General features: G+C 39.8%; 2 protein-coding genes across 2 annotated transcripts; one reads left to right on the top strand and one right to left on the bottom strand.

Moving 5' to 3' along the window:
- Window positions 1-6,256: 6,256 nt before the first annotated feature.
- LOC122672582 (germin-like protein 5-1) lies at window positions 6,257-16,656 on the top strand. The gene is made up of 3 exons (XM_043870042.1): window positions 6,257-6,359; window positions 6,520-7,066; window positions 16,646-16,656. Exons 1-2 carry the CDS (start codon window positions 6,257-6,259, stop codon window positions 7,062-7,064), a joined length of 648 nt encoding a protein of 215 aa, XP_043725977.1. The 3' UTR covers window positions 7,065-7,066; window positions 16,646-16,656.
- Window positions 16,657-17,683: 1,027 nt separating this feature from the next.
- LOC122672581 lies at window positions 17,684-18,496 on the bottom strand. Its single transcript, XM_043870041.1, has one exon. It carries the CDS (start codon window positions 18,494-18,496, stop codon window positions 17,684-17,686), a length of 813 nt encoding a protein of 270 aa, XP_043725976.1.
- Between the last annotated feature and the right edge of the window lie 7,963 nt (window positions 18,497-26,459).

Genomic DNA, 26,459 nt, shown 5'->3' with positions numbered 1-26,459 from the left:
GGCACCTCCTTTCGACGATCCGGACCATACTAAGCATCCCTATACGAATTGGTAGTGCACACACCCCTCTACATCCATCAATACACCCCCTCTCACATTGAGAAGAGTTACTTAGAGGATTAAACGCTTGCTAATCCCCCAAAAGATGCCTTGTGAGGGAAGGTGCAACTTTAATTTCTTATTGCACATCAGCCAGCGTGCATCGCTCCCTTGCCCTAGCCGGGATCTGGGCAGGGCAATTTGGGTCACTCTCAACAATCCCCCCCAAATGCACACCCAATAACAGAGCACCCATGGCACCGGGGAGACTCGAACTCGCGACCACCTGCTGTTATATCAATTGTAGGATTAAGCGCTTGCCAATCCCCCAAAAGACGCCTTATGAGGGAAGGTGCAACTTTAATTCCTTATTGCACATTAGCCAACGCGCATCACTCCCTCGCCCTAGCCGAGATCTGGGCAGGGCAATTTGGGTCACTCCCAACGGGTAATGCAATCTTCTGGGACACTATTACTAAGTGTTTTCATTTAGTAGGCTATAGAAATAAACTTTCAATCTCTCCTTAATATCCTCATCACTTATTATTACTTTATCATCTTCACTTTTAATACATCTAACATGGTTGAAAATTGAAATGAAAAAAAAAAACCCAATTCGATTGGATGTCTAGGTCGGGATCTTGGTCCTCTCATAAAAAAAATATTATTGCAATTGAAATGTAGTTGTTTCAAAGTTGGCGGGCAAGAAGAAGAAGAAATCTAGGTCTGCTGGTCCAAAGAGTGCTAGGTGTGTTGAGTTGGGATGCTCGTTGGGGCCTGCTCCGGCGGTTCCCAATGGAGTTTGCACTGGGGATGGCATTGAGGGTGGTGGGGGATCCGTGTCTAATCTGAGTAAAGCTTTGTCTGAGGCGGCTTTCCCAACCCTTTCTGGTCTTGGTACCCTGGTTAGCAAGGTGTGTGAATCTGTTGCAGGGGTGGCAGGGGTGCTTGGCTTTACAGGTGGGAGCGAGCAACAACACACTCGGGAGTTATTTTCTATATCTAAGAGGGAAGATCACGGAGTAACTCTGGAGGTGGTTCTTCCAGTGGACAGTGTTGTTGAGGACTGTCCCTTGCTTTGCACTAGAGAAGAGTTATCCTCTGTTCCCCTGGGAGGTCAACAAATGTAGGAGACTTCTCCATCTGTTGCTCGTGTTGCTTCCCATGAACCTTCTAAAGACTAAGCATCTCTTTTTTCTACTATTGCAGCTCCGGACAACATTGGTTTCAAGTTGCATTTCATTGCCCCACATTCAGTAGGGAGTTCCCCTTCTGCCTTCTGCCCCAAAGAGGTTGTAAAGGAGGGAATGACAAAATGGGAGAACTCGTTAATAGGCCATTTTCTTGGCCCAAAGCTCCCTTTTAACTTGGTTCGGGACTCTCTTCTCAGGCAATGGAAAACCACATGTGACGTGGAAACAATTCTTCTTGACAGTGGCGTGTTCGTTTTCAAATTTTCTTCAGCTGAAGATAGGAATCGGGTGTTGGAAGGTGGTTTATGGTATGTCTTAAAGAAACCTTTAGTTCTCCAACCCTGGTCTCATCACACTAGAATCGATCATGTCTCCCTTTCTTCTATCCCAGTGTGGGTGAATCTTCCGAACCTCCCTTTCTAGTTTTAGTTTGAACAAGTCCTTAGTATCATTGGCAGCACTCTCGGTGTTCCATTGTTCTCGGACAAATGGACAAAGTCTCAAGCTCGGCTTTCCTTTGCCCGTATTTGTGTGGAGGTTTCAGCAGAATCTGAGTTTTAGGATTTCATCTCCATTATATTTGAGGAGGGGTCTTCTTTTAAGCAAACAGTTGTATACGACTGGAAACCTCCTCGATGTTCTGGATGTGCTATTTTTGGACACTGAGATGACCAATGTCCTAAGAGAGAAATCTCCAACAAACAGGGGATTGAGTTGAATGCTGAGATTGAAGATCAAGCTCAGTGGATCCTCCCCCGCACATCTTGTCTTTAGTCCAGATTCAAGGGAGGTCCTCCCTCCAAGTTTAGAAGCGATTCGATTATGGCCCCTTGTAGACCTATGGGTAGAGGTGGTGGGATAAGTTTTAATAACAGTAGGTTGACGCCTGAGATGGTGGTGCAAGAGAGCCTCGCTAAGGATGTTAGTTCCAATCAAGCTCTTGGTAGGGATGAAGCTGCTCTTCCTACCTTGAACAATAGGTTGGCCTCTTTGGTGAATGGTCCCCTCATTGACATTGATTCTGCCCCTCCCATTAGTCCTATTCAGACTGGCGTTCTCAACCATCCCCAATCGTCATGCCTCATTGGGAGTCAAGTTGCTGCTACCTTGGATTCCAACTGTCATCCGGTTCCTCCTAGAGAGTTTCTTACTTTGGATAGAACCGATCCCTCTTATGTGCTATTGAGTTGTGGTGAGGTGTCAAATGATGTTGGGCTCACTGACATGCATGCAATGGCTAGATCTAACACCGTGGGTCCATTGCCACATGATTCTAATGCGCATATTTGAACTCTCAAGACTTTTGTCACATGGACAAGGGAGCCCACCATGCATTAATTGCATCTTCAAATCTTTTGCACTCAAGCCACGGTACTACTCATATCTACCCTTCTTCTGTGGTTCAAGTAGATGACACTTTTTTGTGTCCTATGACTCAAGCTCCTCAACGTCACAATTTTGTTTGCCTTGGTCCATCTCAGAGTCGTGGAGAAACCTTTGGATTGATGGATGTTGAGATTATGTTGGAGGGTTCTACACAAGGTAGGCCGACTCAATTGTATTCTCAAACTGAGTCGGCACAAGATGTGGCTACTAATAATTTGAAGGAGGACATGATGACCACTCTGCCTAATGCTGATGACATTGGCATTATTGGTAGGGCGTACAGTGCCTTTTTGGAAAGTCTTTCCTTAGCTCCTAACTCAAGTAGGAGTTGGGTGATCCCCTCCATTCCTCCCTATAACCCTAACGGGAAGAAGGTCAATTTTATATATAAGTGATTGGCTGTCTAGGTTTGACTTCGTCTTTTAATCCCTATTTGGGTGGTCTCCTTTCAGCTTGACTAGGTTGTAGGTTGTTTGTTGGTTTTGTTGTGGAGGTTTCTCCTTGTTTTCTTGTTCTTTCTCTCTTTCTTTTTTGGAAGGGAGAAAGTTTCTCTGTTCTTTTTTTAATATATTTTTCATTCATCCAAAAAAATAACATGGTTGAAATCTCTGCCATTCCTTTCCCTCATTATAACTATCTTATAGATAGTTTTTCCCCTTCCTTTGTGCTCATTTTTATAAAGATCTTTTATCTCTCCATCTTTAACTTTCCCCACAATCTTCTTAGCTTCATTTCTGGAAGATATAATTGTAAATCCTAGGGTCGCAATAGGGTTGGGTTGGGCCGGGCTTTTTAAAAATATAGACCAACCCTGAGTCCCTTTAGTTGGGCCTAGGTCTGACCCGACCCAACCTTCACTTAGGACTTGAAAAATCCAACTCTAACCCGCCCTTAGGGTTTGGTTGGGCTGACCTTGATTGGTCTTGATCATGGGGAGAGGGAAGAGAGATGCATAGGCTAGGCTGTTCCAGGGAGAAATTTATCAATTTTACATATAATAACACTATACTAAATATATTATATCACTTACTATCTTCATAAATAATATATTATATAACAAAATGTGTGTGACATATATATATATATATATAACTTAAAATAGGGCCAAGCCGGGCTCTTGCTCAAGGTTAGAAATTTCCAATCCTGACTCACCCTCAAGGATAGGGTATCTTAGCCCAGGCCTTCTTTGGGCTCAGGGTGGCCCAAGGCAGGTTCGGGTCTACAGGTCTAAACTTGCACCATTAGTAGATCCTCTAAATCCTTAGTTCTTTGCCATGTTTTAAAACTAGCTTTCTTAGTCTTATTGGTTGCTTGAACTTGATCATCTCACCGCCAAGTCACCCTATGGGAATGACGTTTTCCTTTCGATTCGCCTAGGACATCTTTAGAAACCTTCTTAATACAAGTAGTCATCGCATCCACTTTGTATCAGTGTCTCCCTCAAAATCCCACTTTCATTTTTTGACCACTTTATCAGTAATTGATTTCAAGGTATCTCCTTTAAAGATCCACCACCTTATCCTAAGGCAAATAAACTCACATTTCTTATGATTATGCGTAGAGAGACACATACCCATGACCAATAATCTATATTGTATGATTGGGCTCTCCCTTGGTATAACCTTAGAATCCTTACATAATAATCTGTGGGACATTTTAATTAGGAAGAAATCCATTTTGTTACTATGCTACCCACTTTTGAAGGTAACTAAATGCTCCTCTCTCTTTTCGAAGTAAGTGTTTATAATAGATAAATCGTAAGCCACAACAAAATCTAAAACTGAGATCCCCTCCTCATTCCTCTCCAAAACCATATTGGAAGGTATCGTGCAATTGTGGGGGATAATTTCGACCATTGGCTAGTAGAGGGTAGAGTTTTATGGCCATTGATACGCATTGCGAAGGAAAACTTTCCCCTTTTAATTTTATGTAATAGGATTAAGCATATATGACACTTCAGAAAACCTAAAGTTGCGTTTGTTTGCTAGGAGTAGTTTAGTGTTGGAACTTGGGACGGAAGAATTTTTCTTTCTTTCTTTCTTCTTAGGCATGCTTGGCTTTTCATATTTCAATGTATAAATAATGAGAAGAACAATTTTCAGAAACAACTAAAAGAAGTAAACAACCAGGAAATAGAAAGCTAACAAAAAAAAAAACAACTCAAACTTAAAGCAAAAATGTGCACAATGACAAACTTGATATAAATGAATCACAACCTCACCCAACCCCCACCACTACCACCATCACCATCACCACCACAACCACTGTTCCTGCTGTCGCCGCTGCCACCCATCTTCACCACCACCTTTACCACAGAATAGTAGATATACTTATGTTAATATATATGCAATCCATACATGTTTATGTTCTTTTGAGTTTTTATTGGGTTTTGGGTTATTGTTAATAGTTTCTTATCGGGCTAGATTTGTTTGGTTTTGGTTTCGGTGTCGAGTTCTTTTAGTTTCCAGGTTGTAATTTTCCAATCCGAAACTTGTCCAATAAGACATAGGTGTGGTTCGGTCCAGACCATTTCGGTTCAATTTGGGCCGATTTACCTGGTTTAGTCTCAATTTTGACACCCCTAACCCCGTGATGGTGGAGGTTGTATATGACCAGACAACGACCAATAAGACATAAGTGTGATTCCATCCGGACCATTTTGGTTCGATTTGGACCGATTTTCTTGGTTTAGTTTCAATTTTGACACCTCTAACCCCATACTGGTGCAGACTTTATACGACCAGACAACGATGTCTTGCCATATATATATATATATTATATCAATTTTTTAGTTCTAATAGATAAGAACAGAAATTACAAGATAAGTCGGTTTCAAACTTGTTTTATATCCGTTACTTTCCATTTTGAAAAGATTTAATCAATCCCCAAAGTTGGTTAATAGATATGCCATGTATTAATAAAATAAAAGTAAACTTCCAAAATTGCTTCAAAAATCTGTTTTAATTTTAAACCACGGTGGGAAAATAGGAGGGAAGGGGCGTGCAACTTTCTCTATTTGTTTTTCTTCTTTTTTTTATTATTTCTCTCACTTTAGGGGTTTTTTTTTTTTTTTTTTTTTGTATTACTGAATTTCCTTCCACCAACTATGAATGAGATCTCATTCACCTCAGGGCGGGAGAGGGTGGGAATAGATATTAGGAGGGTATTTTGAAATATACAAAAACCCTAGAAAGGGTTGGTGAACCTTAGGATGGTGAATGAACCATCCTCTTTTTTATTTTATTTATTTTTAATATATTTCTATTATTTTCTATTCCAACAATTAAGATGTGCTTCCCTTTAGATTCGATGCTTTAACTAGAGCTTTGTTTTAATTTGTTTTAGACCTCTACCTACCTTTATTAATTTATCTCTCTATCTCTCTCTGCCACGAACCATTTACGGTGGCCACTGGCCAAGCTCCTCCCCCCTTCCTCTATCCTTTGTTTTTTTTTTTCTTTTTATAATTTTCATCCCTCAATAGCAATCCTCCTACTGAAGCTTCAAAACCTCTGCCGCCTAAAATTATAAATACACCTTAATTTTCCTCTTCCATCCATCCACATTCCAGGCCTTCTCTCTCTTGGATCGTGTGCGGGGTTTTGCTTTTCTTCCAGCATTAATAAAGGAGGTTGAGGATGACGATTATTGTCGCACTCTTTGTCCTATGCGCTATGTTCTCTGGCACTTATGCCGATCCGGACACGCTTCAGGACATCTGCGTAGCGGATCTCACTTCTGGTAATAATCCATCGGTCATTTATCATTTATCTTCATCCCTTCCCTACGTTGTTATTTTCATGAGCAATCGAGGTTACAAATAGTTTTACACTACCACTACTACTACTTCTTCTACTTCTACTATTATTATTAATTTTAATTAATTAATTAATTATTACAGATATGAAGGCGAATGGGTATGCGTGCAAGAACGCTGAGAATGTGACAGCGGCTGACTTCGTCTTCGACGGACTTGTGAAGGCAGGGATGACCAACAACACCATGGGATCGCTGGTGACGCCGGCCAACGTGCAGAAGTGGGCAGCGCTGAACACGCAGGGAGTTTCCATGGCTCGGATCGACTATGCACCGGGAGGGATGAACCCACCGCATTCCCACCCGAGGGCGACGGAGCTGCTGACCGTCCTTGAGGGTGAATTGGAGGTAGGGTTCTTCACCACAGGCAACGTATTCATCAATCACACCCTAACGAAGGGTGGCATCGTCCTCTACCCAAGGGGACTCATCCATTTCCAGAAGAACAACGCAGATGTCCCAGCAGTAGCGTTATCGGCTTTCAATAGCCAGTTGCCAGGGACACAGAACACCGCTTTCACCCTCTTCACTTCCTCTCCTTCCGTCTCTGATGATGTTCTTACCAAGGCCTTCCAGATCGGTAGCAAGGAGGTTAAAATGATCAGGTCCAAGCTCACCCCCAAGAAGTAGTAGTTATAGTAGTAGTAGTGTGGGGTAGTTATCTCTCTCTCTCTCTCTCTCTCTCTCTCTCTCTCTCTCTCTCTCTCTCTCTATATATATATATATATATATATATATATATATATCCTGATGTGTGTGTGAGTGTGTATTTTGTGTTTTTTGGGAGTATTGAGTAATAAATTAAAAAAAAATATTTGAATAAAAGGAATTTCGGATTGGATTCTAACTAGCTATTCTCCATTCTCTTTTGGGTAAATACATAACTTGACCTTCCTGCCTGCGTCCCTGTTGGATAATAGACGTTGCCTTCGGAAATTAAAAACTGATCATAGAAAGAACCCACGTGGCCAGAAACCATGCATCGTCAGTCGTCATTGATACGAAAGGATAGATCGGATAAAATTGGTGAGAGTGCAGTTCTTCCAATATTAATTAAAAGGGAAGTGTTTTTCTGTCCCCGAGCATGGCTCTTGTGCACGTGGGATCAAGTGGGGCGCTTTTTATGCATTTCATTGGGAAATGGTGATTATTTCAACTCCTTGTGTTTGCGCACAGGCTGCAAAATTCTTGGACAGAGTTCTTTTTTCTTTAATTAAATTAGAACTACTTATGATTAAGATTTCCACCGGCCTTTGCTTCTCATCTAAGGATACCGTAGTCTCCAATATATCTATCATACAATAATTAATTAAGTACTATTTAATCCTTCAATTTCTTCTCTCTCTCTCTCTCTCTCTCTCTCTCTCTCTCTCTCTCTCTCTCTCTCTCTCTATACATATATATAGGATGCGTCTGTTTGTAACCAAGAGTTGTAATCGGACAATTTTACCCCTATGAAGCGGTGTGTCAATGATTTAAAGGGGCTACTATTGTAAAATCGTTGCCTTCCTCCCTCGTAAATTTCGTCGATCGGAATGGTATGGGAAACCCATTCAATGGGCGTGGGCGACAAGAGGTGGAGGCGAGAGACGTGCAGGGCGGAGGAGGTGTGGCCGTGCGGGTTGTGATCCAGGTGGAGAGATGATGCAGGTAGCAGGGAGATGGGGTTACCAGAGGTGTTGCAGGAGATGATGCTGGCTACAGGGAGATGGTTATGATGGTAGAGGTGACAACGTCCTACCCATTTGCTCCCTCTGTCTTGCTTTCTCCCTCTCTCTGATGAGGCTGTTCAAGTTGCGACTTTGCTTTCTTTATTGCACTCTATTTTCATCATCCCAGATCAGCATGATAGATGGGTTTGGACCAAAGCTGCAAACGATTCCGTCAAGTCATGTTGTTCATTTATTCTCCCAATTGCAGATGCAGATTTCCAAATCAAAGAGTATGGAAGGTAAATGTGCCCTCTCGGATTGCGTTCTTCACTTGGGTGGTTTCTAAGATCGCATCAAAACAATTGATTTCTTTCAAAGTGAAGGCATAGCTTTGATTAATCGTTATATGCATCTGCCGCTCTCCCATCTCTTTTTCAAAGAGCCCATCAAGGGAAGCACAGATGTCATCGTCGTTCTCACTCATCTTGGCCAAACCTCAGTTCGCATCTCTACCATCCAATATGTAGCAGGAACCGCCAGGACCATAGAAGTTCTTAGCGAACGAGTCAAAGATCCTCCCCTTGATCGCGACCTATATGGGTATGCTTCGATTAGAGCGGTCGAATTGTTTCAGCTGCTGCTTTATTAGCTCCCTTCCAGAATAGATTGTTCAAGTTGGGAATAATATGAATCTGTTGAGAGTGTCAAATAGTCGATTTGGCTTTGATTTTGCAGAGTAGATGAGGTGAGTGAGGGTGAACCGCTGGACAAAAAAGAGTGAGACTGAAGGGAGGAGGTGGGGGCGGGGTTGCAGAGTTGGGGAGGGGGTAGAGCGAGGTCAGGAAGCAGGGGAGGAGAGTAGAGAGCGAGAGAAAATAGCGCCGGAGAGTGGGAGAGAGGGAGAGGGAGAGGGAGAGGGAGAAGATAAAATGAAAGTACCAAAATGACCTTATCTACTAAAGGATGTAAAATTATGTGGGTAAGGGTATAAATAAGAGGTTGCAAAAATCCATTGTAACCACCTTGGTTACAAACAGCTTTACCCATATATATATATATATATATATATATATATATATATATATAAAAATAATAATAAATAATAATAAATAATAAATATAAATATATAAAAGTACGTATTCCATTTTTTTGTCAAAATTTTCAATTGACAAAAATGCCCTTACCGACTTTAAAATTCTCTCCCCTCTATGAAAGAAATAATTTTGACATAGACTTTCTACAATGGCAAAATGGTCCATCTATCTTCAAACGTCACCATCCCAATTCCTCTCATTAGTGGCCCTCTATGAGAAGCTACAATGCTTCAGTGCTTCCTCAATCTCTCTCCCTGTCATGTGTCTACCCCTTCTTGACACTTTCCCTTACGACTCTCTCTCTACGATGGAACCCCTTTTGGAAACCTTTTTCCCCACTCTCTCTCTCTCTCTCTCTCATATGAACCATCGCCCTCTGCAAAAGACAACTCTCCCCTCCACGTCTTTGGGGACTTCTCACACATACCCCTTTCCATTGCCCTTTTGGTGTTGGTGCTCTGTATCACTTTGAACATGAGTCCCTTTTATTTACTCCTCTTGCGATGTGAACTTCCAAAGGAGATTGATGTTGCAAAGTGGGCGGGGCAGATCTCGTGGAAGCTCTTGCGACTCACTAGCCTTGTGAGGGATTCCCAGGCGTACTGATTCCCAAGCCCTGCTCCCAATACTTTGTACATTACAGGGGGGCTTCAAGGCCTGAAACAAGTAAATATTGATTAGATTAGGGTTTCCCAGTGAAGCCACATTGAATGTCACGCGGTTTTGTAAGGCAGAAGAGCGGGGCCTTGACAAAGCTGACTTTTGCAAACGCATGAATAAATGCTTTTGCTGTCCCTCTTTTGACGCTTGGGAATCCTTTTGCCTCTCTCGGGTCAGCGTGCAAGACCCATTAGTCCTCTTATATATATAGGGACCAAGACACCATTGCCTTGGACACCTGTCTTAGCTTTTCTAAGAAGGTGGAAATAGCACAGCTCACAGAGAGAAACAAGGAGGAGAAGAAAAGAAGAGAGGAAGAAATTAAGACCGTTCTTATCTTCTTTTTCTTCTTTCTTATTTCTTCCTTTTTTTTTTCTTTTTTTTAAAGGAGGCAAACAAGCCTAAAGACAGACTAAAAGCAACGAAAGCTAAAGTCTACAAAGGATACTCAGTCCTAAAAACATATTGGCGAGGGCAACAAGCCACTCGCTCACCCAAGAGAAATAATAAAATAAGGTTACGGGGGATCTATGAGTCCCACCGATGGGGTCCTTATCCTATTGGATCGTTGGGAGATCACAGTATAAACACCAGGCCGATCAAGAACCACACGGGCTAAAAGAGCCTCCTCCTCTAGCGAAAAGGGAGATGAAATTTTTTGCAACCCCACTCCAAACTCTTTTACAACCTCCCTATGAGAATTTTTAAAGGTTTCCGCAACCAATCCAACTTCAGTCTTGTGTCGTCGACGGCCTGGTCAAGAGGTAATGTTCGCCTGCTCCACATTCCTATCTCGAACCTGTCGGCGACGCGACACTTTTGTGAAAAGAGCTTCGCCCCCCGCATCATCACCTTGCTCATTCATAGCGTGAACCACAACTACAGATCTACCATTAATTGGTGAAAGAACCACTTCTAAACGACTCTCCTCTTGAGAAACTAAACTCGTTGAAAAAATCGGGCTTGAATGCATTGACGGTCCCACTGCCAACGACCGGTTTGAAGATACTTGGTTCAACTCCTTCTGCCCCAGTTCCACGTCATCACTAACCATATTTCCATTGCCAGACTTATCCAAAGTATTAAATTCCTGATTTTCCTCCCTGAAGTTTGAAAAATCCGAAGAATAACCAACTGCCTCCACAACATGCCCCTCTCGTTCCTTCTCAATGTTAACTTCTTTAGCGCTGACCTGCTCCTCCGCCATCCCTACTGGAGCTTCTCTTGGCCGCCAATCCTTCTCTTGCACCGTATGCGCCTCCCATTCCTTCTTAATTATTGAAAGTTGTCCCTCAAGTTGCTCTGAGTTTACACTTTCCAGATTTGAAATAAATGCTTCAGGATTATCTCTTACCACCGCAACCACTTCAGCCACTGCATCTACCGTAGGTCTAGCCGCTTGAGAAGACTCTCTAGTCTCCACTATCGGAGCTCTTCCTTCACCGCTGTCTACATAAACAGCCCCTGGAACCACAACAGCCTAAAAAATAGCACCAGGTTCGAATCCCTTCCCTGTGGATTCAAAAGAACTCTCTATTGCACCCACATTAATGTTAGGGTTAGGGTTTAAGCACATGGTTGCTTAAAGCATTACACCCTGATTATCTAGTTTGGAATACCCAGACTGCTACCTCCAGCTAGTATTTATAGGAAAACTAGGGTTTAGGTCAGATGGGCTAATTAATAGATTGCCCCTCACAGCCTGAGTATTAATACAAGTAGGATTATATTAGAACATATGAAGGGATATTACATAAATACCCTTATAATCTCCTCCTATGTTCTACATATATCCATTACACATGTATAGGAACCATTGTTCAATCAGTAATTGAATCAATATAAATTGAATATCAATAATCCAATAAATCAAATAAGTAATAAGTAAACTTCAAGAAATAAAACTAGGGTTTTAGATAAAAAACTAAGCCCAACAATAAATCCGAAGTTCCACATGCAAGTGGCTAAACCAAAAGAAATAATCAAAAAGAAAAGTCCTTGCAATCCATGTGACTTTACTCATCAAGTAAGTCATCCTCATCGAAATCCAGATTCAACCGTTCTCCTCCATTTTCTCCATTCTCTGTAATTTATCAACTATGAATTTCATAAGATAATATGAATTCAATCATTTGCACAATAATATCTAATTCAACAATAAGAACTTAGTACATTTCACATATGGCTGAAGGTAAATCAAAAAACAATAAGCATCATCATCAAGTTTCTTTACAAGAACTCGATCCTATATAGTCTCTATCATAAGGACCATACCATGTTTCCATTTGAAATACTGTGTTCATCATATTAGTCATAGATTTATGTTGTATCATCAAATTTGGAATGGTACACCATACTATGAAAGATATGTCATCAAATTTGGAATGACATAAAGACTAGCACAATATCATTGAAACATATCAGACATTTTTCATATTCTTTTGTGAAATAACAAAATAAGGAGACTTCACATGAAAATTTGCTACACCATCAAGTTTGGAATGGTTTCACAAATCCCCATACTTAGTAACCTAACTAAGTTATCTGAGACATGTAAACTGTCCCGAATGCTTACCAAGGCTAGATGAGATTCGAATAATTCAAAATAATATTGGGTTACGTTAAGACCTGACTAAATGGTCTTTAACCCCATCTCCCCCATAGTTTTGAATGTTCGATCTTTGTTCAATCTCTTTGTAAGGGCATCTGCCATATTATCCTTCGATCTCACATCAATCAAAGTGATAATCCCTTGTTCTGTTCTATAATTCAGCATGGCCTGTTTCAGCCTGATGTGTCTCCTCTTACCATTAAAGAGTGAGTTATTCACAATCGTCTTTGTTGCTTGATTATCACAGAATATAGATATAGAGTTTAACTTAAAACTCTTTAATAGAATATCCATGATCAGATCCTTTATCCACTCTGCTTCATCTCCTGCAGAAGCGAGAGCATAAAGTTTCGATTTCATAGATGACAGAGTAATACTAGTATGTCTCTTGGATTTCCATGCTATAGCTGCTCCTCCTAGTGTAAATACATAACCACTGGTGGATCTGCTGTCTCCCAAATCTGAGCACCAAGATGCATCAAAATATCCTTCCAAAGTTGGAGGATGTCCAGTATAACATAAAGCATAACCTTGAGTACCCTTAAGGTATCTCATCAGCCTCGATAGGGCATCCCAATGCTCTTTTCTAGGATTACTAGTGAAACGACTCAGCATGCCTATCATAAAGGCTATGTCTGGCCTAGTGTAACTCATTGCGTACATGAGACTACCAATCAGTTTAAAATAATCTAACTGATTCACGGTGTCACCTGTGTTAGGTTTCAACCGTTTGTTATAGTCATAGGGTGTCTCAATCAGTTTATAATCACTATATCCCCAACTAGAAAGTAGCTTCTCAATGTAATGAGTCTGACTAAGGGTGATCCTTTGCTCACTAAAGCTTACTCTCATCCCAAGAATGGTGTCTACCACACCAAGATCTTTCATGCTAAATTCTTTAGACAAGTTTCTTTAATGTCACTCACTACAGAGAAATCAGAACCTAGAATCAACATGTCGTCTACATACAAGCAAATAATAGCGACCTTGTTTAACTCAGACAAAAAATAAAGGCACCTATCCGAGTTGCTGATTTGAAAACCAAGGCTCTTTACTGTCTTGTCAAACTTCTTATGCCACAATTTAGGTGCTTGTTTAAGACCATAGAGAGATTTGTTTAATTTACAAAGTCTTTTTTTAGAACCTTCCATAACAAACCCTTCAGGTTGGTTCATATAGATTTCTTCTATTAGGTCTCCATTAAGGAAAGCCATTTTTACATCCATTTGATGCACAACATAGTGCTCAATAGATGCTATGGCAAGAAGAATTTTTATCGTTGCCAAATGGCAGACCGGGGAGTAGATGTCAAAATAATCTGTCCCTCTCACCTGTTTATAGCCCTTAGCTACTAACCATGCTTTATACCTGGCTGTAGATCCATCCGGATTAAGTTTCTTCTTCAATACCCATTTACACCCTATTGTCTTGGCCCCTCTAGGCAGATCAACAAGGTGTCAGGTCTCAGTCTGCATTAAAGAGCTCATTTTCTCATCAATGGCTTCTTTCCATAACAGTGAGTCCCTAGATCTCATCACTTCCTTATAGGTGGATGGATCAGCCTCTAAATGGTAGCTCACAAAATCTTCACCAAAATTCTTGGATACTCGATCTCTAGTAGATACTCTTCTAGATTCTGATTCAAGGAGCATTGTGGGAGTAGTGTCAGAAATAATTGATTCAGATTTCAAAGGTGATTCTGTAACCACTTCAGTCAGACCAGGCAAGGTCAGGCCTTTATCTCTAAGGAATTTATCCTCAAAGAATATAGCATCCCTAGATTCTATCACCACATTGGTTGATAGATCTAAAAATCGGTCTGCAGCGTTGTCTTCTGCACAACCTAGATATACACAAGTGTTTGTTCTAGTTCCCACCTTAGGTCTCCTAGGGTCTTGTATCCTAACATAAGCTATACAGCCCCAAACCTTAAGAGTGTCATAGTTATATGGATGATTATACCATAGTTCATAAGGTGTAGAAGTCAGTTTTGAATGTGGTAGTCTATTTAGAATCTGATTTGTACTCAACACTGCTTCTCCCCAATAGCAAGAGGGCATGTCAGCTGTCAATAACATGGAGTTTAACATCTCTGTTAATGTCCTGTTATTTCTTTCAGCTATGCCATTTCATTGAGGTGAGTAAGGAGCAGTAGTCTCAAGGACTATGCCCCCAGAGGCACAGAATTCCTTGAACTCTGTCAATTTGTATTCTTCTCCCCTATCACTTCTAAATCTTTTAATTTTCAAGTTCAACTGATTTTCTACCCTATTCTTGAAAATTTTAAAATTTTCAAATGCTTCATCTTTAGATTTTAACAGGTATAAATGACAATATCTAGAAAAATCATCTATAAATGTTATCAAATACTTCCGACCTCCTCTAGTTGTGCAGCTTTTAAAGTCACAAATGTTAGAATGTATAAGTTCAAAAAGTTGAGTGCTCCTAGAAACTGGTCTAAAAAGTTTTCTAATTATTTTGGTTTGAGTACACACTTCACATCTGTTAAATTTAATTGAAGTGTCTAATGGTAAATTATGAGTTTTAGCTAATTTGAGCATTTTTCTATAGTTCACATGTCCTAACCTACAATGTAGTATTTTGGGATCAAGTGAATTATGGTTAACCTGGTTTATTGTCTCATTAGCTAAACTCAACCTAAACATACCATTCAAATTACAAGTACATCCAAAATAAAAAGAGTTAATAGACAATATTACTCTACCACTACTAAAAGTAATAGACATGCCAGCATCAAGCAAAATTCCAGTTGAAATTAAATTCTTTTCAAAACTAGGAAAAATTTTAACATTTTTCAAAGTAAGTATTTTACCTGATGAAAGAACCAAGTTTGTTGTCCCTTGTTGTATCACTTTCACGACGTCTCTATTTGCAACAGTGATAGTCTCTGCTACTTGAACAATATCAGTTAGCAGGTCCTTATTATTGCAAACATGACAAGTCGCCCCAGAGTTTAACCACCAATCTGAAGATGTATTGGCCAACCCTTTACCCTTGCCAACCATGGCAACAAAGTTAGTAGGCTCAGTCTTATCCACCAATATGTGAACTTCCTTCTGTGGTGTGTCAGTGTTCCCTTTCTTAGGACTCCTACACTCAGATGCATAGTGACCCCACTTTCTACAATTGCGGCACCTGCCCCTCTTTTTAAAATTAGCCTTCTTAGCCTCCAACTGTTGAGGTTCTTTCTTAGGTGGCTTGGACTGCCTAGGATATTTCTTGGGTTGTGAAACCAAATTGCCAGATGCCTGTTGTTGTTTCACCATCTCCAAGTTATTCCTGGTTCTGTTCTCATCTTCGATTCTAATGAACCATTTGAGATCATCCAGCCCCACTTGTGTTTTCTTTCTATGCATCTTAGTTTTAAAGGAATGCTAGGTAGAGAGTAACTTAAAAATAATTGCACACACTAAGAATGCATCAACAACAGGGATATTTTCTTGGTTCAGTTTTGTTCTCAAGTTCTCAAAGTCTGTAACTTGAGGAGTGATTTCCTTGTCTTCTTGAAACTTGAAATCCATGAACTTATCAACTAAGTAGGTCTTTGATAGTTCCTCCTCCTTTTTGAATTAGGCATCAAGGTTTTCCCAAATCTCTTTTGCAGTCTCATATTTACTATAGGTCTCTATCAGCCTATCTGATAGGCAGCTCAATAGATAGTCTTTGCAAAAGTCCTCATCACTTATCCATTGGGCTTCAGTTAGGTCCGTACAATCAGAAAAGGTATTTACCACAGTGTAGAAAATATTGAGGAACTTCAGTCCAAACGGAGTCTTCTTTTTCCAAGAACTGAACTCAGAGCCACTAAAGCTTTCAAATTTGATCATCTCAATTAAAACAGTATGTTTCACCATTATTATGTGATTTGTTTATATGTCCAAGGAAAAATTCAAATAAAAAGAAATGGTCCAAGGAACAATCACACCTGATATGGAGAACCCTGGATTTAAACGGCGGAGGAAAAGATAGCGGTGGTATAGCGACGTCGACACTCATGGTGCTTGTTGGCGTAGGTCACTGGCATTGGCTGCTGGTACGGTCACTTGTGGCTTCTCCCTTTTTTCTTTTTCTTTTTTAATTAGGCAATCAGCCAATTAAAACTTTGAAAAGAAGTCTCTGCCAAAAGCTGCTTTTGATTTGCATTTTTTTTTTTTGTAATCAAATCAGAGAAAGCATTAATGAATGTCCTTTCAAATCAAAGGTTTATGGGAAAGGACAAAACCCTTTTCAAATAAAAAAAGGTAATCAATGCTTTTGAGAAGCTGCCAACGTTTACTCTTTTTTTTTTTTTTTTTTCAATCAAAGCAATCAATTACTTCCTCTTTGTACAACGGATTTTGCAAGTGGCAAATGCCGATTTCCAAAATCGAGACTGAAGCCGAATGCTAAAATCGTAGAGGTAATCAATGCCTTGATCCACAGTATAGAAACACAATTCTGTTTTCTAAAAATGAAACTGAAGCTGATCATACAAATCGATCAATAAACCAGAAGTGATATGTACGAACGTTGATCCCTCAAAAGATAAATGATCAATCACACCGAAATCGATTGGAGAAAATCACCGAAGTCGAACGTTAATCCGAAATCCAAAGCAGATTTTGATTGCAGGGAAATGAAAAACCTAATGCTTTAAGATTGTTAGGGTTAGGGCTTAAGCATAAGGTTGCTTAAAGCATTACACCCTGAGTATCTAGTTTGGAATACCCAGACTGCTGCCTCCAACTAGTATTTATAGGAAAACTAGGGTTTAGGTCAGAAGCTAATTACTAGATTGCCCCTCATAGTCTGAGTATTAATACAAGTAGGATTATATTAGAACATATGAAGGGATATTACATAAATACCCTTACAGTTAATTGTCACATGTGGATCCTCAACAGCCATCGCATATGTCTCTGTGCGAGCTGAAGACCCAAGGCTATCATCCGCTCCCATCACACCATACGCTTGCGCACTCAAATCTGTCCCGAGGGTATCTTGTTGAATTAGAGCCTCTTAACGGGGTTGTGCTGGTCTCCAACGGCCTCCCCTAGCAGGACCTTGGAAACGCCCTCCCCTAGTAGGAGCATGACGAGTAACTTGGCCATTCAACGTGTTGTTCTCCTTTGCCTGAGAAAGAACCTCTCCAAGACGACTCATACCTTCACCTACCTTGCTCCCATCAGTGGTTCTCTAAATCACTAATTCCTCACCCTCCTTATCTGAAACTTACACAACTCCATTCCTCTTTATGTCAACAGTTGCAACATGCCTTGCCTTCATCGCCTTCTTGCAAACCGCACTGTCGTGGCCTAACTTGCAGCAAATTTCACAATATAATGGCGGGTTATCGTACACGACCTTTTGGTAGAAACCATCTCCACCACAACCAATCCAAATCTTAGAAGGAACTGGGGCTCGCAAATCAAGCTCGACACAGACACGCACAGCCACAGTTCTTGTACAGTTTATTATAGCACTGTCGACCTTAAGGACTCGTCCAATTGTGCCCACAATAGAGAGGAGAAAATTGCCCTGATAAAATTCGATTGGGAGTCCTGGAAGAAAGATCCAGATTGGGGCAAAAGGGGACTCCCAACCCGATTCGAAATTGGATATCCATTTCATAAATTGCAACAAAAAACCTTGAATATGGAGTAGTTCCTTCATCCAAACTTTCACGTAATCAGAATGGTTAGCAAACCTAAGGAGGACGTGACGAGGATCCAGGGTGGAGACGACCACGTCCCCTTGCACAAAAAACATCTTCTGCAGATGGGATTTGATATCAAACAAAGAGGGTCTACCATAGCTACACTTGGCGATCAAGGTTGAGTGGAAAGGTGATTCCGAGCGTACAACTTCTTCTTTAGAGAAAAAGACTGCTGGAACATCAAAGAAAGTGGAGGGTTTCTTTAAATCCACTTCAATATTGGGGGTTGAGATTGATCGTGAGACCACGTTGGCAAAGGAGACTTGCAATCCTTCACTCACGGCTGCAAGACGATCAGGAGGGCGACCCTCCCATAGAGGATCGTCCATGGAACCCTAAAAACTGCTCCAAAAATTCCTTTTAATATTTCTAAGACCTTTCTTATCTCTTGAGAAGTATTTGAAGAAATTAAGGATGGAGAAACTGAAGAGAAGGTGATATGGGTCAACCACCTTGTTGTGATAAAGTTGGTACAAAGAAAGGGCCTTGGACTCCCGAAGAAGATATTATCTTGGTTTCTTATATTCAAGAACATGGACCTAGGGATTGGAGGTCTATTCCTACCGCTTCTGTTTCTTCCTTTGTTTCATCTTTCTGGCTTGAAACTTTTGTTCACTTTTGTTAGGGTTGGTATATTATGATCATTTAATTAACGCATTTAAGAGTCTACAGGTTGTGAAAAGATCATCTACAGTACAGTATTGAATTTTTGGGGCCTTCCACCGTTGGTAACCTGTAAGTCCATGATTTCCTTCCTATTGAATGCTCTAATACTTCATTATTTTTTTTAATCTTTTTTGGTTCCTCCTCCTTATGACTTTGAAATTTGGGGCTGCTCATTGTGGTGTATTCGATTTGAGCTTTCTTTATTTTTTTTTATTTTTTTTATTTATTTTTGGTAAGAGAAACATCTATTGATGATCACGGTTAACATTCAAGCCTTCTATAACAGAGTCTACAGATAGGCAAGGGTTGGAATTGGGCCAAACAGTCCTACCCGTGACAGATTGGGCCCTCCTGGCCAGGGAATCCTCTACAACATTAGCGGCCCTTGGAATAAAAGAAAACTGGCATACATCAAGATAAGACACAATATACCTAATATCCTCCACAATAGAGTGAATGGACACAGGTATAGGCCTAGTTATGTCTTGCAAATACAGAATAAGTTCTCTGTTATCACTCTCCACCATAAGATTGTATGTTCCTTCCGAAATGGCCTCAAGCATGCCTTCACGCACTGCTATTGCCTCTCCTTCCAAAATACTTGAGAACCTCTGCTAATCAGAGACTGCAAGACGAGGCTATCCCAGATGGTTGCGCAGCAGAAAACCAATACCTCCTCGGTCACGTCCTTCAACCCAACTTGCATCACAATTCAATTTAAAATGACCATAAGGAGGGGGAGTCCACACCTGCTCAGATTGAGAAACCGCCACAACATTAGGACGCTGTCCTCCAAGAATAGTGTTTCTACTGCCTAGAAACTCCCCCCAAGCCTGTCAAGCCATGCAGAGGGTCTCAATAGGGGTGAAATTCCTCCTTCCAAAGAGTCTATCATTCCTCGCAATCCAAATCGCCCACGCAATAAAAGCACATAGAGAGATCATCTCCCTTGCACGCTGCTTTCCAAGACTCCTCAGAGAAGACCAGTTATTAATCCAATAATGGATTTTCGCATCTTCATCAGAAGGGATAAGACTCACAAGGCTTGCTCCAAACCAGACCGCCCTGGAGAAGGGGCAATAAAGAATAATATGCTCAATAGTTTCAGTTGCAGACCCACATCCGAGACAAACACTATCCACTGGAATACGCCTAGCATTCAAAGCTGAAGCCGTGGCTAAACCATTTGCACATGCCCTCCACAGGAAGCTCCGTAGCTTAGGCGTGGTATCACAACTCCATACTCCTTTCCAGACTGAAGTGGGAACATCAGTCCAACTATTTGAGTTCGTTGGAGAGGCACTTAGCAGTTCCATGCTCGTCCACTAATTACATAAAAAGTGGTATGCACTTTTAACCCCAAACGTACCGGTCCTAGAAGGACCCCAGACTTGCTGATCTGCAGTTGCAAACAAACCAAGATGGATCTTATAAATAGCAAGTCTATCCTCCAAATGAAAGTACCTGTCTATAATGGCTCCATTCCAGCAACGATTCTGCTGATCTATAAGATCAAAGACATGAATAAAAGGACAATCCTCCAAAGTTTGGTGTTGGAGCTTAAAATTTGGAGTGCTAGGTAACCAATTATCTGTCCAATAATTAATTTGCTCTCCTGTTCCAACCTTCCACAACAGACCATCCTTTAGAACTTGTCACCCTTCCATAATACTCCTCCAAGCCCAAGATGGGTTAGAACCCATATTCGCCTCCAAAAAATTACAGTGGGGAAAATAAATATCCTTCATAAATCTGGCTGAGAAAGAGATTGGCTCACTCCAGAGCTTCCAAGCGACCTTTGCAAGCAAGGCTTTATTATGGAGAGATGGTTCGCGAAAACCAAGACCCCCTCGCTCCTTGGATTGGCAAAGTCATAACCACGAAATCCAATGAATCTTGCGCTTATCCAATCCATCCCCCCAGAAAAAATTTGAAGCCGCTCTCCTAATATGACTGTGATGTGAGGCAGGTAACTTAAAATGTGAGGCAGCATAATTGGCTAAAGAGAAGCCCACTGACTTCAATAACACTTCTTTGCCTGCATGTGATAATAACTTATTTTTCCAGCCATTGAATCGTTTCCCTGCCTTATCAGTAATATCTTGAAAAATATCAGCCTTGGAAGTACCAAAAATTGTGGGTAAGCCAAGATACTTACTAGGACCCTGTCCATTTGGAACTTTAAGTATACGCAAGAACCAATGCCTGAATCGCAAATGAACATTAGGACTGAAAGAAAGTGAAGACTTCTTCAGATTAATGGATTGTCCACTGGCTCGACAATAGATCTCTAGACACTGCTTCAAATGGCAAACCTCCTCCAATCTGAGTTGAGAAAATAGCAAGCAGTCGTCAGCAAACAACAGATGTGTAATCGGGGTGGTGTGCCTGCGAACCCTTATGCCCCGAAGCAAACCTGCCACCTCTGATCGGGAAATAATGCTGCTCAAAGCTTGAGAACATAAGATAAAAAAAGCAGGGGATAATGGGTCGCCCTGCCTAATTCCCCTAGAAGGAGAAACATCACCACGCACTGCTCCATTAATAACTAACCTATAAGTCACTGAACGCAAGCAAGACATCACCATTTGCACCCAATGAGCAGAAAAACCAAATTGAAGAAGAATACGTTCAAGAAACACCCACTCAACCCTATCGTATGCCTTATGCATATCAAGCTTCAATGCCAAGAACTTCGACTTCCCTTTCTTACGCCGATTAATGTAATTGAAAACTTCATGTGGCACAAAAACATTATCAGAAATCGAACGCCCTGGAATAAAATCCGATTGGGCTGGTGAAATAAGAGTCTCCAATGCATCTTTTAATCTATTGGCGATAATCTTAGTAATAATCTTAACTGCAACAGCGCACAGGCTGATCGGCCTATAGTGATCAGCACTTTCAGGAGAACGGCGCTTGGGAACAAGACACAAAAAGGTTTCATTGCAAATAACAGGAAGAGAACCAGAGGTGAAGAAATTACAAACAAAAGAGAAGACATCAGCATGAGTGAAATCCCAGAAATTCTGGAAAAAAGCAAGTGGTAATCCGTCAGGTCCAGGTGCCTTCAAAGGTTCCATAGCATTAAGAGCCGCATGCATCTCCTCCAATGATGGAATGGCGCATAGCATGTCATTCATATCAGCAGTAATACGCGGCTGAATGCAATTCATAACCTCCTGAAGCGCCTCCTGATCAACACCTTCAGAATGAAAAATGTCATTATAATAATCCTGCATCAACTCATAGACCTGATGATCAGAATGGGTCCAAGCACCATCACCCTTCCGCAATGGAAGAATCCGATTCTGCCCTCGGCGCTGTGTGGTGGTTAACTGGAAAAACCTTGTGTTCCTGTCTCCTTGGTTCAACCACGTCACTCTTTTTTCGTTTCCTTTTCCGTAATTAAAAAAGATCATTTTATGCTACCTTATGAAATTATGTTTAGGAATCATAAAACATTTCATTGAAACGATGTACCTGAAAGCAAGATTACTTACACCAAAGAGTTTGTGCATTGGCTTCTATTCACTGATCTACAGCTCTTCAATAATTTATATATGTTCTACATCTATGAATTGATTTTGATTTATTTATTATTTTAATAGATGTCTTTACAAAGATGTGTCAAGATTTTCTTCCCCCATTGTCTTTTCTCATATTGGAGTTGTCTCAATTTCATGTATTTAATGTGTGATTGCAATGTTGCAAGAAAATATAGTCTGCAGCCTATGCTATTTTTTTGTTTTGAATGGCGATTTGACTCTAATAGTTGAAGAGTTCTGTTCACTTATCTTATCTGAAAAACATTGGAGTTCACTGGATACAACTTATCCTAATCATAGGAATTGTTGTCTCGCCACATATACATGTGTACTGAAAAATATTTATTCAGTTATGCCTACTGGCCACTTTCTTGTGTTGTATTGTGTTAGTTACTTCCCTTTCCCTGTCTGGTTACCTAAGAAGGTAGGAAATTGAAGAAGTTGGGGATTATAAAGTTAAAAGTATGAGATTTTCTCTCTTAAGAAAGATGGTGCCTAAAAATAAGATAGAAAGCAAGTCTTTCTTTCTTCCTCTTCGTTTTAATCAAAATTGGAGAGAAAAATTAATGGTAGAAGGTGATGGAACTGTATTTTGAACAATCACTTTTCAGTCACTATATTCCCAAATGCCACATTCCAATCAAAGACAATTCGCTTTCGCTAATTTTCCCATCAATAAGACGAGCCTGCATTTTTTTATTTCTGAATTGGGGGTAGTGGATTCATGTATTGCTTCAGTGCCACACTGATAATAATTATGTTCAAGCCAACTTCTTGCTATAAATATCAGAAGTCTCTTCTCTTTCTCTACTTCTTTTGGTTGCGGGTATGTTTCTTGCTAGAGATTGAGTTGGATAGACTTAGGATAGAGTACATCCCAAATCTTTCTAGATAAGTAGTAGCATGGAAGAAGAACTCAACTGAAACCTGTCGAAACCACCGAGTTAACTCGGTTTCACAGGTTTCCGAGACGAGTCGAAGGGTGATTTTAAAAAATCCAAGGTTTCAACTTAGATGTTGGTAATTTCGCAAGTTTCGACATTTATGCCCATCGAAACTTGAAAAAATCTAGCTCGAAACCAGTAGAGATACTTAAGTATGCTAGTAACCAAGACAAACACTTATTTATACCTAATATCATTTAAGTACATTATTTACTTAAGATATTATTCATAAATAAATAAATACCCCCTATTTGAATCCAATAAAAATAGTTAGAAAATCAAATTCCAAAAGAAAAAAAAGTCAACCCCCCAGTTCAAGAACAAAAACTGGATTTTCGACGATAGGTGCAATTTTCAACTTTCTAATGCTGGAGTTTTTCTCAGATCAAAAAATTTCATAAATCTTAATATGGTAAAACATTGCTAAAACCCAAAAGTGCGGTAAAATATTCATTTGCTTTGATGTCTAAAAAAATATTTTCATTCAGAGCGATTTTAACAGCATTTATGCACACCAAATTAAGTTTGACTAATACATAACTTCTTCTATATAAACCAGAATTCAGCAATCTTGGATTTGGAAAGCTTTCTGACAAATCCAAGATTGCTTAAATCTCATTTATATTGAAGGAGTTATGTTCCGGTCAAACCTTATTCAATACCATGTCCAAGAACAATATACAATATCAAACTTGGATCAAAACCACAAGCAATATTTGTAGTATTCTCTATGTGAAACTAATGCATGGATTGGGTTTAAAATGTCAAAAATAGGCAGCACAACAAGAATCTGGACAAAAAAACAACTTCTGGGCCTCGAAACCAAGGTTCAATTTAGTCTAGAGAAAGTCCTAGGTTTCGACCGAGATATAGTCGAAACCAAGACGAACTCTGTTTTTGACTAGTCGAAACCCGAGTTTTAGAACCTTGGTTTTGAGAAGCCGAACGCGAAATCGTGAACCCGAGTTTTTGGAGACTTGGATAAGGAAAATTTTATGGACAAAATTTATGTAAAACTTTCTATTGCCTTTTCCGGAAAATGATAGGTTATGGTAAAATTTTACGCCCATTAAAATTTTTCCAATTAATAAAACAAACAGCAGAAATTTAAATTTTATCAAAATTTTACTGAACAATTTACGTCGAAAAATCAAATCCTTAATTAACAAAAAAAAAAGGAAATAAATTCTCTACGCAAATAACATAAAAGAACATACCAACGAGATGCAACAAAATAGTACTGTACATTAGAGAGCAATTAAGGCACCATTTGATAACTTTATGTTTCTGGTGTTTCTCAGCACACAAATAGCACATAAAAAACCATTTGATAAACCTGTTACGTTTGAATTGTTTTTGTTACCATAAATCAAAATTTATGGTTATTTTTGCTAACAGAAACAACAAATACTTGTTTATATTGTTTTGTGGTCCAAAGTGAAAAACTGTTACACGGTTTTTTGTGAAGGAAAGCCCTCTAATACAAAAGTGTTGCCCAATAACACCCAACAGATAGAGATGTCAACGGACATTGAAAATTCGTATTTGATCCACAATCATATTCGTTTAGGTGAATCCAAATTCGTCCGAAACTAATCGGGCACGAATATGATAATCCCCTATCCGATCGATTACTATCTGATTCGTTTAGCAATTAGACGGTAATAAAATATATGAAATATATCTATATATCTGTCTATCCTTTTAAGTTACCTTATTGGATTTTGTCATCTTATAATTTTATAACTTAAGATAATGTGATTCTTTTTTTATATTTTCTATTGATTTATATGTATTGTTTATGCAATGTGATATATGGAATCACATATTTATATGAGAAAATCAAAGACTAAGCAGAGTAGAAGAAAGGGTAGTTGTTGAACTCTCAAGTCTCAACACTAACCCTCATCATAAAAACGGTAAAGATGTCAACGGATAGTCGAAAATTCATATTCGATTTGCGTTCATATCCATTTAGGAGAATTCGTGTTCCAAAAATCATTATTCGAAAACTATCCGAATCCGTCCGAAAACTGATAAGATATTATTCGAACCCGTTCACACATAAATGGATACGAATATAATAATGTCATTATCCGACCGAATTCCGTTTACATCTCTTCCAAGTTATGCAACTCTTCTGAAAGCCCTTCTCTCTATTCGAGTTCTTGAAGAAACGATACCTGAGATCCCAGCCTCTCCACTCTCTCCCTCTCGCTCTCTGAGAAACGAACTCCACTTTCACCGAACGCATCGCGCAGTGGTCAGGTAACCTTTCCTTCTCTCTATTTTGCTTTCTATCTGTTCATCTCTCTCTCTCTGTCTCTCTGTTTCTTGCCTCTCTATCTCGTTCTCTCGGTAAAATTTCCTGTAAATAGCATTTTCTCAGGTAATGTTGGACCTATATTCCCTGCTGCCTTGCCTTTGAGTTGTAGCTTGAAGATATTTCACCAAAGGTATGGATTTTATAGTTTTGATTTTAGGGCTTTTCTTATGTAATCTTCGATTCACTATTATAGGGATGATTTTAGGACTTTTCATGTTGCAAATTTTAGGGATTTTACTCCTAAAGTCCAAATAAGTTGAAGGGGATTACCAGTGATTGCAAACAAGGTAATCTCCCATTCTTTCTCGCTCTCTCTCTCCGTATCTCTCTGTCTCTCTCTCTCTTTCTCTATTTTACTGGGATTTGTTGGCGTAATTTTTCAATGTTGAGTTTATCTAATAACATATTTATGTGTATGAATTTAATGAAGATATTTCTTTAGTTTATCTCTCATTCTTCAAGCTGACCCTGAAGCCGATATCTATTTTGACATCCATTTCCTCCCGTCTTCATTATGTTCTGCTCAGCTCTGGACTGGGCTTTTTTTCACCTACCCAGATTTTATGGGAACATGATCACTATTCATGTTCAGTGAGAGTCTTGTGTCAGTAATCTCGACATATTTCATATCAAATCCTCCCATTTTTCCAGTCTCCATCCTTAGTTCCATCTGATTCATGTTCAAGGTCCTAGTCAGTGAGGATTGATCGATCACATCTGTGAAGAATTTAATGAATTAACATAACCAATTAGATATATCGATTAATGGTGGGAAATGTGAGAAATTATGGATAAAAAAAATTGAAAC

Source organism: Telopea speciosissima, chromosome 8 (genome assembly GCF_018873765.1).
Source record: "Telopea speciosissima isolate NSW1024214 ecotype Mountain lineage chromosome 8, Tspe_v1, whole genome shotgun sequence".
Classification (NCBI taxonomy): domain Eukaryota; kingdom Viridiplantae; phylum Streptophyta; class Magnoliopsida; order Proteales; family Proteaceae; genus Telopea; species Telopea speciosissima.
This window is presented reverse-complemented; position numbering and strand designations above follow the sequence as displayed.

Bases quoted from the DNA above. Each gene is read 5' to 3' on its own strand.
- LOC122672582 (XM_043870042.1), top strand. From the start codon at position 6,257: ATGACGATTATTGTCGCACTCTTTGTCCTATGCGCTATGTTCTCTGGC. The intron at 6,360-6,519 runs GTAATAATCCAT...TAATTATTACAG, and splicing joins CGTAGCGGATCTCACTTCTG to ATATGAAGGCGAATGGGTAT.
- LOC122672581 (XM_043870041.1), bottom strand. From the start codon at position 18,496: ATGGACGATCCTCTATGGGAGGGTCGCCCTCCTGATCGTCTTGCAGCC.